At 35.7% G+C, this 15,023-nt stretch overlaps 1 protein-coding gene across 1 annotated transcript in view; it reads left to right on the forward strand.

Moving 5' to 3' along the window:
* The window catches only part of faf1 (Fas (TNFRSF6) associated factor 1), a 113,884-nt gene that overhangs the window by 29,390 nt on the left and 69,471 nt on the right, over positions 1-15,023 (forward strand). Inside the window, exon 7 of the mRNA XM_042334861.1 lies at positions 4,918-5,023. Within this exon, the coding sequence (XP_042190795.1) occupies positions 4,918-5,023 (106 nt within the window). The remainder of the gene's footprint in view (positions 1-4,917; positions 5,024-15,023) is intronic.

Below are 15,023 nucleotides of genomic sequence, written 5' to 3' on the forward strand. Positions count from 1 at the left end.
TCTGTACCCACATGACCTCATGGATCCACAAAACAAGGAAGTGACTGGGATGATGTGTCCTCTTTTTTGGTAAAATTCCTGGCTTTTTACTTCTTTATAGATGTCATATCTAGTAACTTTTATTGTGTGGGCAACAGTCAAGGGAATCCATGTCCTTCCTTTTCCATATTAGATCTCCAACCTGTTAAGTCAGTGGTGCTTTTTGAAAATGTTCATTCTTTGGAAGTTAGAACAAGTCATTTTATATTTTTTCAGCAATTTGTTTAAAAAGTTTATTTTTGAACTGATTTTCTGTTATATAAAAGAATGGTATTGTTAGTAATTTGGTCTTTAATTTCAGAATATATATTTGATAGAGATGCAAAAATGATTGGTGCAGCTTTACCACTAGGTGGTGGACACAGTTAAATTAAATGCATAGTGGTATGGTGAAATAGTGTTCAATTGCTTTGTAGTTACTAATTTGATATTTTGGTGTACATAATGTTTGTGGAGGACATTTATTTGTTGCTTTTGTTCTTCAGCCTACTGTAATTCCCATGACAATAAACACCATTGCACTATTGAGAAAATTCCATTCTACTAATCATTCCATTTTATTTGATTGGAAATTCTGAAAACAAGATTTGGTTTCTTACCCTGAAGAGAGAAGGAGGGGAAGAGAGAGAAAGACTTTTAGTCCTACTTGTGATGCTTTTAAATTGTTAAACCATTGCTATCTATAAATCAAATATTCTAAATATCAGGACAATAAGGAAGGACCAGTAGAGATCTGAAAAAAATCATATTTTAAGCAGATTTGAGATGTTCACCTGACATGAACAGACTGTTAAAAAAAGTACATTTATTGTAAATTGTGTTGTATTTTCTAGGCTTTTGGTATTCCCCTTTTTTTCATCATTTAGCAAATTGGAGTTTAAATTTACATGTAAAATTTACTCCTTATGCTTTTCCAGTGCTGATAAGGGAAATCCTCCCGACATGAAAGGCGCTATAAAAATTTAATTTTGTTGTTGTTGATCACAACTGGCAAAGTTAGAGCCCATTCTATTTGTGCTCTAAGTATTCTACTTATAAAATGTGATATTTGTAAGGTGGCTTCTTAGAGTAGTATTTCCATTGATCAGGTAGTTCAGGATGGGCAGTATTTTAATGGTGGCAATCCATTCTGGCCTAGCATTTAGGCAATGCAGTTCTTTGGATGATTGAGTTATCTGTACGTGAAAGTTGAACTACTGTCCAGAAAAGAGGAAGACTATATTTGTAGCTGCAAAATTATTTCTCAGAATTGTTGTTTGAACTATCCTAAAATAAATGAAAAATCATAGCTTCAGTGCAATATTATTGTGGTAATTCTTTTAATGAAAATCATTTAAATGAGAAATATCTGTCATTGTCCAAGCAAAATACTATAACATAGAGTGCAACTTTGTACAAAATAAATGAGCCAAAAATCTTGGTTTTATGAGTTGATACGCCTAATAATAATCCCTCCAAAAAACAAAAACAATAATAAATTGGTCATTTTCAATCTACGACTGTTTGTGGGACATTGCTGTGCGCAATTGGCTGCCGCGTTCGCCCACAAATGTACAGTCAATTCACTTTACAGTGTGTTCTGTGAAGCGCTTTGGGACGTCCTCCCGACGTGAAAAGCGCTATATCAAATGCAAGGATTATTATTATACAATTTTTTAATTGTATCAACTCATAAAACCAAGATTTTTATAAAGAATTAACAAATTAAAGAATTAAAATTAAAAAAGCATTTTACAAGGAATTACTTGCAAGTTAGGCATTTAATGAAGTTGTAATGTTACGTGAAGTTTCAGAGAGTACAATATTGATGAATAACAAGGCAGGGTTAAGGAACTGCTTGATTACTGAAGTACTGATAATTGTACAATTACAAGAAAGTAAATTTGATATTGATGTGACAGCGAATAACTGCTTTTAGTTGAGCTGAGCATATATGCGTTCTCAGTGAAGCAATTTGAGAATTATTTGCTTATAATTGTCATTTCCATTTCTAAATTGACTACACATGTAAGGAGTTGAAGAAAGGGCCACATTGAAGGCTTGTGTACTCTGAAAGTTACATTTATTACTGCCTGAATTGACTGCAAAAGTTTTGGTGCAGATGAGCAGATCTTATGTTTTAATGTTGAAAACAAATTGAGGCTCAATACTGAACTGATGTTGGAGCAACGGAAGGTTGCAGCAGAACTTTGACTTTCATTATCATTTGCCTTTCATTAACATTTGTAAGAGTGTTAATTAAGTAAGATGCATTTTGTAGCATCATTATTATTTTATCATTAATTTGATCAGACCTTGGGGAACACCATAATACAGTGCAGCTTGTTTTAGAATTTCCATTAATTCTGAACTGTAATTTGCAGTTTTGAAATGCATGAGATCGTATATGAAAATCTCTGAATACAAAATGCAAAGTAAACACTGAAGCCTCAGCAAAGCGTATTTGCTGGATTTTGATGCTGTCACGTGCTGTCTGTCATTTGAACATCAATCAGCCAGATATAGCTGTACAAGCCACATCAAACATTACTTGCTCACAGTGATTTAATATTTTTACTTTATGTAAATATGCAGTAATTACAGTAAACTTAGATTCTGTTAGCATAAGCTGGCATAGTACTTGGAGTAAAATAATCTCTTTACAGTGTGCCATAACTTATTAATTGTTGGAACCATCAAAGACGCAACAAATTTGCTTTTCTCACAAAACACCTGCTTCTTATGTACTTTGTGTGACTAAAATCAAAGCAAATCTGAATGGTATTTTAATCAGTGCGTATTAAAATTGCTGGCTGCTATCTTCAGATTGTATCTTAAAACAAAAATAAGATGTATATAAGAGGGAATGGGTGTAAAAAGGAAAACAAAACTAAAATGCTATGTTAATGTGAAATAGATTTAACACAGATGCTGCCTGAAATAATTTAATATCCAAATTATAATTTCAAAATCTAATTCAAAATCTCCATTTTTATGGATAATTTTATTTCCATGTTACATTTATCCCCTTTCCTCAATTCACCTTGACTTGTGCCTTTGCTGCTGAGAGTACACCCAAACCTCTGTCAAAGCCCCGTGACTGGCCAGTAGGAGTTGTGTGACTTTATGTATCTGACAGAGGGTGTAGTAGTCTCTGCTCTTTGTTCACAAGTTTTAGAAGATTCAAATCAGGAACTGGTTCTGGAAAATCAAATTACATCTTCACATTTCGTGGCCGAGCACAAGACATTGGTACTCCATATTTCAGTATTACTGATTATATTTGAAAATAAAAGGAAGAAATTGTTTTGAACCCAGTAATTAACTTCTTCATTTGATGTGGCTTGTACAACTATATTTGGCAGATTGATGTTCAAATGACAAGTAGCATGTGACAGCATCAAAATCCAGCAAATAATTAACTTCTTCCCACCTCAAGCATTTTATTAAATCTATTTGCCTTTTCCTTGCTTACTGTTTTAACTGTTTTATTTGAGTTGCAGCTAGAGGGGAAGTTCCCTGAGGGAAGGAAGGAATAAAGGCACAATTGACAACTACAAGGGTAGAAGTATAAATGTATAGATGTGTAAATTCAGAAGTCTACAAATAAAACGTTTTCATCTTCCATAGTATTTCTGTACATTAAACAAAAAATGCAGCCAAATTGCTATTTCTTAATTTTAAGATGTTAAGAAGGGCCTTTCTCATTTGGAGTCCTGTAACTCAGTGGTTAGAGCACTCGCCTTGGAAATGAAAGACCTGGGTTCCATTCCCTGAAGAGCAAAACCTGAGGCAAGTTTCCTTACTCCACACGCCAGTTTACTTAGCAGTAAGTAGGAACCCAGTTGTTAGTCAGTTGGTAGATCGCTTTTCCAGGGATAATAACACTTAAAAAATAAATAAATACATAATTTGGTTACTCAATCCACGACTGTCTGTGGGACATTTCTGTGCGCAATTGGCTGCTGTGTTACGCCCACAAAATATACAGTCAATTCACTTTACAGTATATTCTGAAGCGCTTTGAGATGGCTAGAAGATGTGAAAAGCATCAAATGCAAGGATTATTATTATTAGAAGTGGTGGCAGGTTAAACCACAATGAGGAGATGCCATGTTTGATACAGATTCAAATTACCTGGATCACGGAGGTTGCATTCTCTCCATTAAATTACATGTTCAAGAATGAGATTTCTAGATTTTAAAAAACTAAAAGGATTAAGGGATATGGGGATAGGGCGGGTAAATGGAATGAGGTTAGCAGATCAGCCATGGTCTTATTAAATAGTGGGGCAGGCTCGAGGGGCCGAATAGCCTACTCCTGCTCCTAATTCTTATGTTCCATACTATATCAAGTTATAGAGTCTCCACCAGTTTATTTTCATCTGACTCCTGCCACCTAAGAGTGGCAATGCCATTGAATCCTGAGAGCAAATGTTGTATGGCCAAGGAGAGTCAGGCAAAGGAAGAAAATAAAGTGCTTTAATAAGCATGACTTGCTCAAAAAGATACCCATTAGTGATAGAAAACCAGGTCAAGTTTAGATTTTATGTGTATCACCTCTCTTTCATTTGCCCTTACTTTTACTTGCACAATTTAACCTCTATTAAATGTTAACCTCTATTAAAATGTTGGATTGTGTACACATTATTTTTTGTGTGTGATTAGTACCTCCTGTGAATGATGACTCTTAAAGCTAAAGAGGAAATTATAACTCGCAGGTTAGATTTCTTCTGGTCACTCACAGCATGCCCTTTTGCCTTATGAACAGACTATAACTGAATCCGTCTAGACTTGCCCACGTCGTAGGTGACATACTCTTGGGGCTTCATTGCAGTCAGGCTCAGCAAGCTAGAACATGCTCATCCTTGATTCTGTTGTTTTCTTTCCACTCTTTCAGTACCCTACAGGAGTCATTAAATCAAAACTTCATGCTGATCATTACACATCGAGAAGCCCAGCGGGACTATAGCTTGAACTTTCCGGGCACCAGAACTATTCAAGAGGTGAGTTACAGTTGTGTTGGGAGTAAGAATAGCTCATTATCACCAAAAGAAGCTCTGTTAAAGAGGTCCTAATCTTTTCTATACAGTGAGCAAACTTGTTTTTCCCATTGGTGATGTGGTTCAATTTAAAACTGACCTGTTTAAAAAGGCTCCATGTTACCTCGCTAGAGATAAAAAGGTAAATCTGATTGTGATTATGCTTATTGCAGTCTATTCTGTTGCTAAGATTAATTCTTATACTTATCTTATGAGCATGTACTGCTGATTTACATTTCTTACAGTATCAGTTTTTCACTAATGCCGTTTCTCAATTAGTTGAATCCATTTTTTTATTGTCCATAGTTGAATGGTTGTACTGCTAAGGCAGACTAAGTATCTTCCAGAAACTTGTTAGTACTTCTGCCAATACATTGACAATTGTTGTATAATAATCCTTATATTTGATATAGTGCATTTCATGTCAGAAGAACATCTGGAAGTGCTTCATGGGATTTACTGTAAAGTGCAGTGATTGTGTATATTATAGGCAAATGCAGCAACCAAATTGCATGCAGCAAAATCCCACAAACAGCTATAAAGTGAAAGACCAATTTTATTTGTGGGGTTGCTGGCTGGGGCACTGGGAGAAACTCCCTTCTCTTTTTGAATAGCTCCATGCGATCTTTTAACCACCTGAAAACACTGATTGATCCTCGGTTTAACATCTAATCTGAAGGATGGCACTTCTAACAATACAGCTCTTCCCCTAGTATTGCATGGAAGTGTTAGACTAGACTGCAAGTTCAGAGTCCCATCGTGTGGCATGAACCCACAAACTTCTGATTTTGAGATGAGAATGCTACCACTGAGGCATACTAACATCCCCTATTGATTTTATGTGACATACGGTCATAAAATGATCTGAAGGAATGCTAAATTTAAGTGTTGTATAATGTTCAATGCCCAAATTTAGCATTGCAGTTTGCAGACTAGGGCTACTAACTTCGAGTTGCCTAATTGCAGATCAGCTCAGACCAGAGTATCATCCCTTTCCTGTCCACTTTCATCATCATCTTTGCATTTGGAATAGCATCCTTCATTTCTTGAGGGGGTCCTGATGTAAAAGCATGAAGTATCAGACAAAATTAGTGTTCAGTAATGGAAACTTGTCACAATAAAGTAATGTATATAAAGATCATTATAAAGATACCAGACAGTCCTTTTTCATATTAGTTTTGGTTGTATACACAGTATGGGAACTGTTTGATCTGTGAATAATTGGCAAATTGCAGAAGAACAGTCTTTAATTCATTTCTAAACTAAACAGGGGATTTTTGAAAATGATAAAATATTCATTCATAATATGGTGTTTCATAATTCATAACATGGAGCTTCATAAAAGTATGTCTTGTTTGCTTTGTATTTATTACTGTTACTGTAGGGTATAAATATTTCATAAAATTATTTAACCACTGACTTATTTAAATGTTTTGCTGACTGGGGTCCCAGACATTCTGATTTCTATGCATATGGTTAAATTATGGCATAAATAATTAACTTGAAATATTAAAATTCAATGACTATTCTGCAACACACTACACTTGCACGTAATTGAGAATTTTTTTATCCTTCAAGTTTTAACCGGTCAGACAAATGTCAGTGAGTTTCAGTATTAAAATCTGCAGCTTTCCCTAAAAAATCTAATTTGATTGTTTGAGAGAGAAGATGAGAATAGTTATCTATTAGCAGAAATTCTCCATATAACTATTTTAAAACAAATATATTGGTGCTGCATACACATTTTTAAAGTTTGAGCAGTAATAATTTTGCCAATACCAAACCTAGAAGGCATGGGGAGGTAAGAAGCTTATTTTAAAATCTAAATACTGTAACAATAAGAATTTATTTACTTTTTAAAAAAAAAATGACCAGTTATAATCACCACATCTCACCCATTACTATTCTCACATTACCTTCTGGATAAGTGATAAGTTTACTTTTTGGTCTTTTTATTTGTATTTTCTTTTGTTGCTGCTTTGATTTTTCTCACTTCAATGGCACTTAAGTCAGGATCTCCCCCAAACATTGCTCCATGACTAGCCTCTTGTATCCATAATTCTTTTTACTAATAATAGCCAATTTTTTATAAAATGTTTTATTTTTAAGTTTGACGTTTATATTTGCTAATATGTTGCCGCCCTCAGCACAGAAACAGCTTTGGTCAAAGTGACAAATGACATTTTGTCCATCTGCGACCAGGGCTCCCTCTGCCTCCTCGTCCTCCTTGACCTCTCTGCTGCCTTCAATACTGTTGGCTGCTCTATCCTCATCCACCGCCTCTCCTCTAACCTCAATCTCCACAGTGCTGTCCTTGATTGGTTCAGATTGTAACTCTCACACCACCTGCACTTCATCTCCACAAATGGTTTCTCCTCTGGCCCCCAGACTGTCTCATGTGGTGTTCCTCAGGGCTCTGTCCTTGGTCCCCTCCTCTTCAATATCTATATGCACCCTCTTGGTGACATCATCCGTAGATGTGGGATCAACTTCCACATGTAAGCAGATAGCACCCAACTCTACCTCTGCCTCCACCCTTGACTCCAGGACCATTGCTGTCCTGACAGACTGTCTGTCAGACATCAAGTCCTGGATGAGAGTGAACTTTCTTCAGTTGAACATCAACAAGACCGAGGTTCCTGATTGGCTCCCGTCAGCACCTCCTCACCTCAGGCGCTGATAGCATCACCATCTCTGGCCGCACACTCCACCTCACTAACCCAGTCCGGAACCTTGGGGTCTTGTTTGACCCTCAACTATCTTTTCTCCCCCATATCCGTGCCAAGATCCTGGTCTTCACTTTCAAAGCCCTCCATGGCTTTGTTCCTCCCTACCTCTGCAACGTCCTAACCCTCTACCAATCTGCCCACTCCACTCAGCGGGCTCCGACCTGCTTCACATACCTTGTCTCGCCGACCCACCCTTAGCGGTCGAGCCTTCAGCCACTGCCCCATCCTCTGGAACTCCATCCCGTAGTACCTCCACCTCGCCCCCTCCTTTGCCTCTTTCAAGATCCATGTCAAGACCCCGCTCTTCAACGGTGTCTTCGGTCACCCCCCACCCATCCACCACCAGCTCAGAAGTCAGGCTCCACCACTGTTAAGTGCTTTGAGACACTACCCTGTGTGAAGGGCGCTATTAAGTGCAAGTTATTCTTGTTATTGTTGAATTTAAAATGATTGTAAATAATCCTTGCATTTGATACCATTTCACGAGGATGTCTGAAAACACTGTAAAGTGTAGTGCCCCCAGCAATGCATTAGAGGGCCAGCCTAGACTTTGTGAGCTTAAAATTCAGAAGCGGGCTTGGACCTGAATTTTTGGACTCTTGAGACAAGAGTACCACCACCAGAGCCAAGCTGACACCACATTATATTTGGCAATTTATTCACCTTCAGTGTGGTTGATATTACTCAGTTTTATTAAGTTTGCCTTGATTTATGTTTTAATAAAGAAACTCAATATTAATGTTTATGAAATGTTAACATTGAAAGTCCTGGTTACATATTTATTTGAGGAACTGAATTTCTGAATTCTTATAAGTTTTAAACTTTTGATTCCAACCAGTAGAAAGTGAAGCCAGGCTCCCTATTAATGTGTAACCATAAGCATCTTTAAACAGTAGCATATCACAACTAATTATGTTGCTGATGGTGTTTTATTGGCAGCTAGTGATTCCATAAAGTAAAGGGTGTCTCCTGATGTGGAAATCATAATCTGTTCAGTGACGGTGCTTTTAATAAAATGTTTAGTATTCAAACTAATCAAAAGAATTTGTGTACTATTCAACTTGGTCTGAAATAAAGACTTTAAGTGAAGTAAATATGATTAAAGTTTTCTTTGGTGTTTAAGTGAAGAAATTCAAGCTTTTTTTAAAAAAGAGGCAAAAAAGTGATTATAGTGATAGTGACCATTACTGTTTCACGATATGCACTTGACAGATTGTAATAGTGCTAATTGAACATAATAATTCACACTTGCTTCATTCTATTCAAAGAGCGAATCGGCAGCTTGTTTTGCTTTTGACCAGATGGTGCTGATGAACACCTACTGTGCACTTTAAGTGCTTACTAGAATTACAAAGGCAGATCTGTGTTGAGCTCAAAATGGTTGAGAAACCTGAATTGAATAGATTTTGTGCAACTAAATTAATTCTGGTGGACCATTAAACATTGAGCTGTCTTTTCAAAGCACCAAGCTCCTTGTTTGTTCTGGAGCAATGAAAAAGTGAAAGGCAGATTACAGCAAACAGAAATAAAAGTGCTATGAAAAGGAGAAGAGGGCTTGAAGCCTTTTATGTAGAATTTGTTTTTAAGTGCATTATTTGTGTGTATAAATGAAAAGCCATTTCAGTTTTGTTTTAAGTGCACTATTTAAAACGTATGAATACGAAAACAATAGCAACATTTAGTAACAGTTGATTGAGTGTATGTCCATAAGCAAGAAGATCTTTAAATTAATTCCAGTTTCATTTTAGGCCTTAAAAATGTTTTGAACTTTCAGTTTTCCAATATTGTCTTGTGTTTAGATGTGTGTAAACACAATTGCAGCTTGTGTTCAGCATATTTAAATATATTATGTCATTTGCTTTAAACCCGTTTCCCAATTCAAATCTTGACAACCTGAAAAAATTCCCCAAAAGTGAACAGCTAACATGAAAGCTCTTCAGTTGATAATTCTGGTGTTAGTTATCTGATCTCTTGTTGACTGAATTAAATGATATTTGTGTCTTGAATTTATGCAAGTTGAATAATAAATTATAATGGGGAATAAGGCAGAAATTAATTAGAATTTAGGATACAAAATTTGCTTACATGTGTTCTTTACAGTAATCCATAGCTATATAGCTATTGTTACTGTTTTATTAATCATTTATATCAATTAGTGCATTCAGAACAAACACGTACTCCACAGAGGTGAAGCAATGGAGCTTGGGGAAAGAACTTTGGATATTGTTCATCCTTGAATTTTAGAACAACAACTTGCATTTATACAATACAATCTATAGAGCGCTCTTCACGTAGAATAGCATTCCAGCATTAGGGACAAAGCCTACTGGACATATGCTCTTTTTGATTTAAAAAAAAATCAGCTTGGGTGCAAACCCTTAACTATTCAGCGCCTTGGGACATCCTTCCGATGTGAAAGGCACTATATAAATACAATTTGTTGTTGTTAAAATTTGTCATCATTCTTTTAGGAATTACTTTATATAAAAAAGTGGAATCAGCACAGACTGAATTTTCAGAACACGTTTTAGTATAATAAAAGAGCAAACCTCCAAATCTGCTTTGCTCATCCGATATTTATTTTGTAGGGGTTAAAATAGTTTTTATCTGGTGGTGGTGGGAGGTGGAGAGGATTGATACAAGTTTTAATTGATCAACATTCTTCTGTTTCAATTTTTTTGATTACTGTTAAATAAAACTTAACTGAAATATGCCTTGTCGAAACTAGTTCTGTATCAATTTTCATGGTAGAATTAAATAGAACAGTGGCTGGCCTCTTTAATACTTCAATGTTTTTGAAATGACTTGAAACCAGAGCTGAACATGTTATTGTAAAATCACAAACATTTGCACACACAGAGATTGTTATTCTAAGTAGCAGATTAAAAGAAAGTGTTCATAGGTTTAATGAAATTTGCTGATTTTTGAGGGAAGACCAGTGGACTTCTAAGTTTTCTCTAGATTATTGTTTCAGAGGAGCAAAATGAAGTGATTAGCAAGTACAGTCTCTCCAAGCACTTCAGTAATTTATTTTTCTAACTGTTTGACCTATTCACATTTAATATGAGCAACAGTAAGCTCAGTGCAAATGTTTGCGAATTGTGGCAGAAATTATGCCTAGTCGTGTTGCTGGTCCGTGACTAGACGTAGCCCACTGAGGATTTTGTAGGGTTTTTACAGCTGCAAAAAAAAGCATGTGTTCTGAGAATGACTGTCTTTGTTTAGTTTTGACACTGACTTTTTTCGCACCCAGCAGTGGATTAGGTACAAGATGAGATTCATTTATGTTACCCCACTGCAGCTGTTCAGACACAGGCACAAAAGCTTAAGAATAGCGAGCAAGGTTCACACCGAATCTTTGGATTGGGAGGGAGGGACTTATTTATTTTGGTTGAATTTCTGAGGCAGTAATTCTGTTATTTCCTGAAGATCTTATGTTTTTTTTTGAAAATATACAGATGAGATAAATGACCGCTTTTATCAAGTTATAATTGTAGATAAAGTGAATGGAAAAGTTCATGTTCCCCAATTGAATTGTTGCATTTTAGTTCTTTGGTTTCTGGATTGTTTCATTATGGTTATCCAATGGATAGCAGTTTTCTAATTTAAAATGAACAATACTTGATGGTTTGATTTGGAATTGGTGAAATTTTCTTGAAACGTATTCCCAAGAACTTTGAAAAGAGGTTTCATATGAATGTATTAAATACATGATGTGTGCAATTTTGCTAGCATAAACCATTTAGTATTGAGTGCACTGTACACTTTTGATGTAATGGTTTATTTTATTGGGCAATATTTTTACATGTATGGGCTTCTATAGGAATAATGAGAATATTCACTTGGGTGAATGCATTTCCTTTATATAAGGTCTAGGTTTCCATGTTATAATCCAGTATTGTATATGAACAAAATTGATCCTGTGAACCAAAAATTGGTTGAAGTTGCTTAGACTTGGAAAAAGGACAAGCAATTATTTGCTTATTCTGCAATCTGTGGATCAAATTGTAGAATATTTACTTTAAAAATCACTGTTTTGTGTTCTTTCAAAAAAAAAAGATTCATATCCGTCCTACTCGACTGATGCATAGTGTCAACAATGATGTATAGGAGAACAGGAAGTACTTTAGCTATCAATAGGGATTACCTGAAAGTAGACTATGTATAATTATTCTGTTAGAAATTGTGCTTAGCATAAAAAGTACAACTTGTTCCAGATATTTTATAAGCATAGATTTACAATTATTACTTTATTGCACCATGGAATGCAAAATCTAAATCAAGCATAAAATTCATCTACCGATTCTCTTCTCCGCCCCCACCCTGCAAACTAAATACGCTGAATCCACTGCCAAACTTCATGTAGACAGCGGAAGTTAATTCATTGTAAAATATGAAGCATTTACTATTTTGGATTACTGAATGAACAATTAAATAGACTGGTATACAACAATCTACTGTTTCTGGAATGAATTGTTGCAATTTTAATTTTATCGTGATTAAAGTATTGCTTTACAAAATACATTAGTGTGCTTCTTTATAACGCAGGTTTGTTTATAGCACAGGGATGTAATATTTACTTACCCAAAAATCTATAATGCACTCAGAAAGCCAGCCAGCTCACTTCAAAATTCCATCTGGTTTTTTGAAAGCTTTTTTAAAAAAAAGCCAACTTCTGAGTTTGCTGATGTCTCTTGAAGTGTTGGAGACCCGACTATCCCCAAATCAGCCTTTTTTAGTGCAGAAAGCTATCTGGCGATGGAAACTCCAGGCTTATCATTACCTTGTTCAGCGTGCAGAAGACGTAAAAAGGTGCTATATCAAATACAAGGATTATTGTAAGCGTTGGAACCAACCATCCATCCCTGAGTCAAAATGTAATGCTTTGACTCTTCAGCAACTTCGAGTCCTGATAGGATTCAGCCTTTGTGTATGTTGGAAAGGTTGAGGAGAACAGCTTTATTGAGGTCAAATTGTATGTGAAGGGAGTGTAATAAGCTGAGGTAACTGTTCCTAAAGTTCACATTTCAGGGGAAGGTTAGAAGAAAAGTTTTCACCCTGAGCATTGTTGGAACTTGCATTTTTTCCCACAAGTGTCTGATGAACCTTACACACCCTTAAAAATATTTGAAGAGAAACCATATGAAATTGTATGAGTAAAGACCAGAGAATTGTGATTATGATATATTTAGGTCTAGTTGATGAACAGCACCAGCCCAATGGAGATCCCCAGGATGATATTTCTGATTTTTTGTGTCGCTTCTGTCAATCGTCTAAGACATTTCTCTAAGTCTCAAATGCTCAATACAAAATTTCAAATATTTACAAGAGATCAGTTTTTTGAAAACATTCTGAAACATTTTTATTATTTGAAAAAATAGATTTCACCTCCTCTCATTTTTAAATGTTTTATAGCTATTCATGATCAGAATTTTGACTAACAAATATCTTAATTTTAAAAAGCCACCTTCTCTTATAAGATGCTATCATTGGCCTCGCTTAAATGTTTCAGTATAATGCCCTGAATTTAGTAGATTTGCACTCTTATTGTAATTGGAGGAGATATGTGTTTGTGTGTGTGTGTGTGGGCGGGGGGGGTCCAAAGTCAGAATTAATTGAAGATATATAAGGAACAAATATTCTCTAATATTAAACCCATCCACTCAGATGAGTACCATACCTCGCTACTGATTTTGATCCCAGCAGGTTCCTCAAGCACGTGACAGCCCACCTTTGGCTTATTCAATGTATTGTCCTAGTTTAGCACAATATTGTACAATATTGGCACCCAGACATGGATTATAAAATAATGAAGAAACAACATCGATAATCTAGCCAGTTTCATCCATTACAACGATATTTAGATTTCCCTAACAGAGGGCAATTTCAGAAGCACATGTTTGCGTATTTATGGTGACCCCTTGTCTCTGCCCTGGCTTCTTAACAATCATGAGCTTGGATTCGTGGTCGGTAGCCGAGGTCGGCAATGTGCATACAATAACTACATTCCTGAAATTGGCCTCTGCTAAGAAAACTGGAAACTAACTGATGGATCTAGAAAAAGCTTTTCATTATCAAAAAATGGATAATTTTACGTTTAGCTATGTAATCACATTTTCTCCGAGAAGTCAAGCTCTATCTTTAATTCCTTATCATTACCGTGTTCAGAATTATACATTTATTGAATTGTTGGTGATATGCCAGTATTCAGACCTGTCAGACATATGGACTGTACTGTGCAAGTGTTAAAACCAGTGTAAGCTTAGTGTTTATATGACTATTGTAAGGATGTTTCAAATTGCTTCACATGAGATGCAGGTTTATTCGCCATCATGTAAGTATTTCATTTTATCCCTAACCAGTTCTCTAGCAATAAATTACAATGTTTATGCAAACCACTGTTGCAGTTTGAGGCTAACTTAAGCAAATTCATTAAATAACAATTTGGGGTTACAAAAAGAGACATCTTTTTCAGAGTTTGTTTCTGAAAAAGGTGTCTGTGCTTGCAACCCAAAGTGGATATCACATTTTCAACACCATCATTGGAAGCTGCGAAATGCATTATTACTCATTATGCATTACTCGTGGTCAATAGCAGAGTTCAGCAATGTGCATACAAAAAAAATGCTGAAAATGAAGATTAATGATTAAAATAGACTCACGTGCCAACACACATGCATACAAATCCTCACCAGTGTTCTTATTCTGGGAATATCTTTTATCCTGTTTACTCTATCTTATCCTGGGCTCTGTAACAGCTTTCAAAAAAATAAAGTGTACTGAAAAACATCAACTGTTTTCTCTCCTTAGCCTGCACATTTGAGCACTTCTGAGAATACTTATTGGGGTTCATAATTCCAATAATGCATTTCCTGATTATTAATCACAGACCTTGGGAAAATCTTTTGGAAAATCATAATGTTAGTAGCATTATCATCATATCTGAAATATTGAAGAACACCAGTTGATTAGGTAAATTGGGTAAACCCAAATTTTTAAAAAATATTGTGAGGCTGCAGAAGAAGACAGCGCAGGTTGTGAAAGGAATGTCACATCTCAACAGGAAGTATTTTACATAGAGATTAATTGACAGTTGGTTTGGTTATCGGGAAGAGGTAGAGCTCAGCATGCTAGATTTTTAAGGAAACTGTGCAGTGCTAGAGAGCCTGAGCTATTGTACATCTGTCATGTTTTTGTACAAGCTGCCAAGAGTTTAGGTAAAGTTTGAATGGGAA

This window comes from Callorhinchus milii, unplaced genomic scaffold, assembly GCF_018977255.1.
Source record: "Callorhinchus milii isolate IMCB2004 unplaced genomic scaffold, IMCB_Cmil_1.0 Scaffold5, whole genome shotgun sequence".
In the NCBI taxonomy this organism is placed as follows: Eukaryota; Metazoa; Chordata; class Chondrichthyes; order Chimaeriformes; family Callorhinchidae; genus Callorhinchus; species Callorhinchus milii.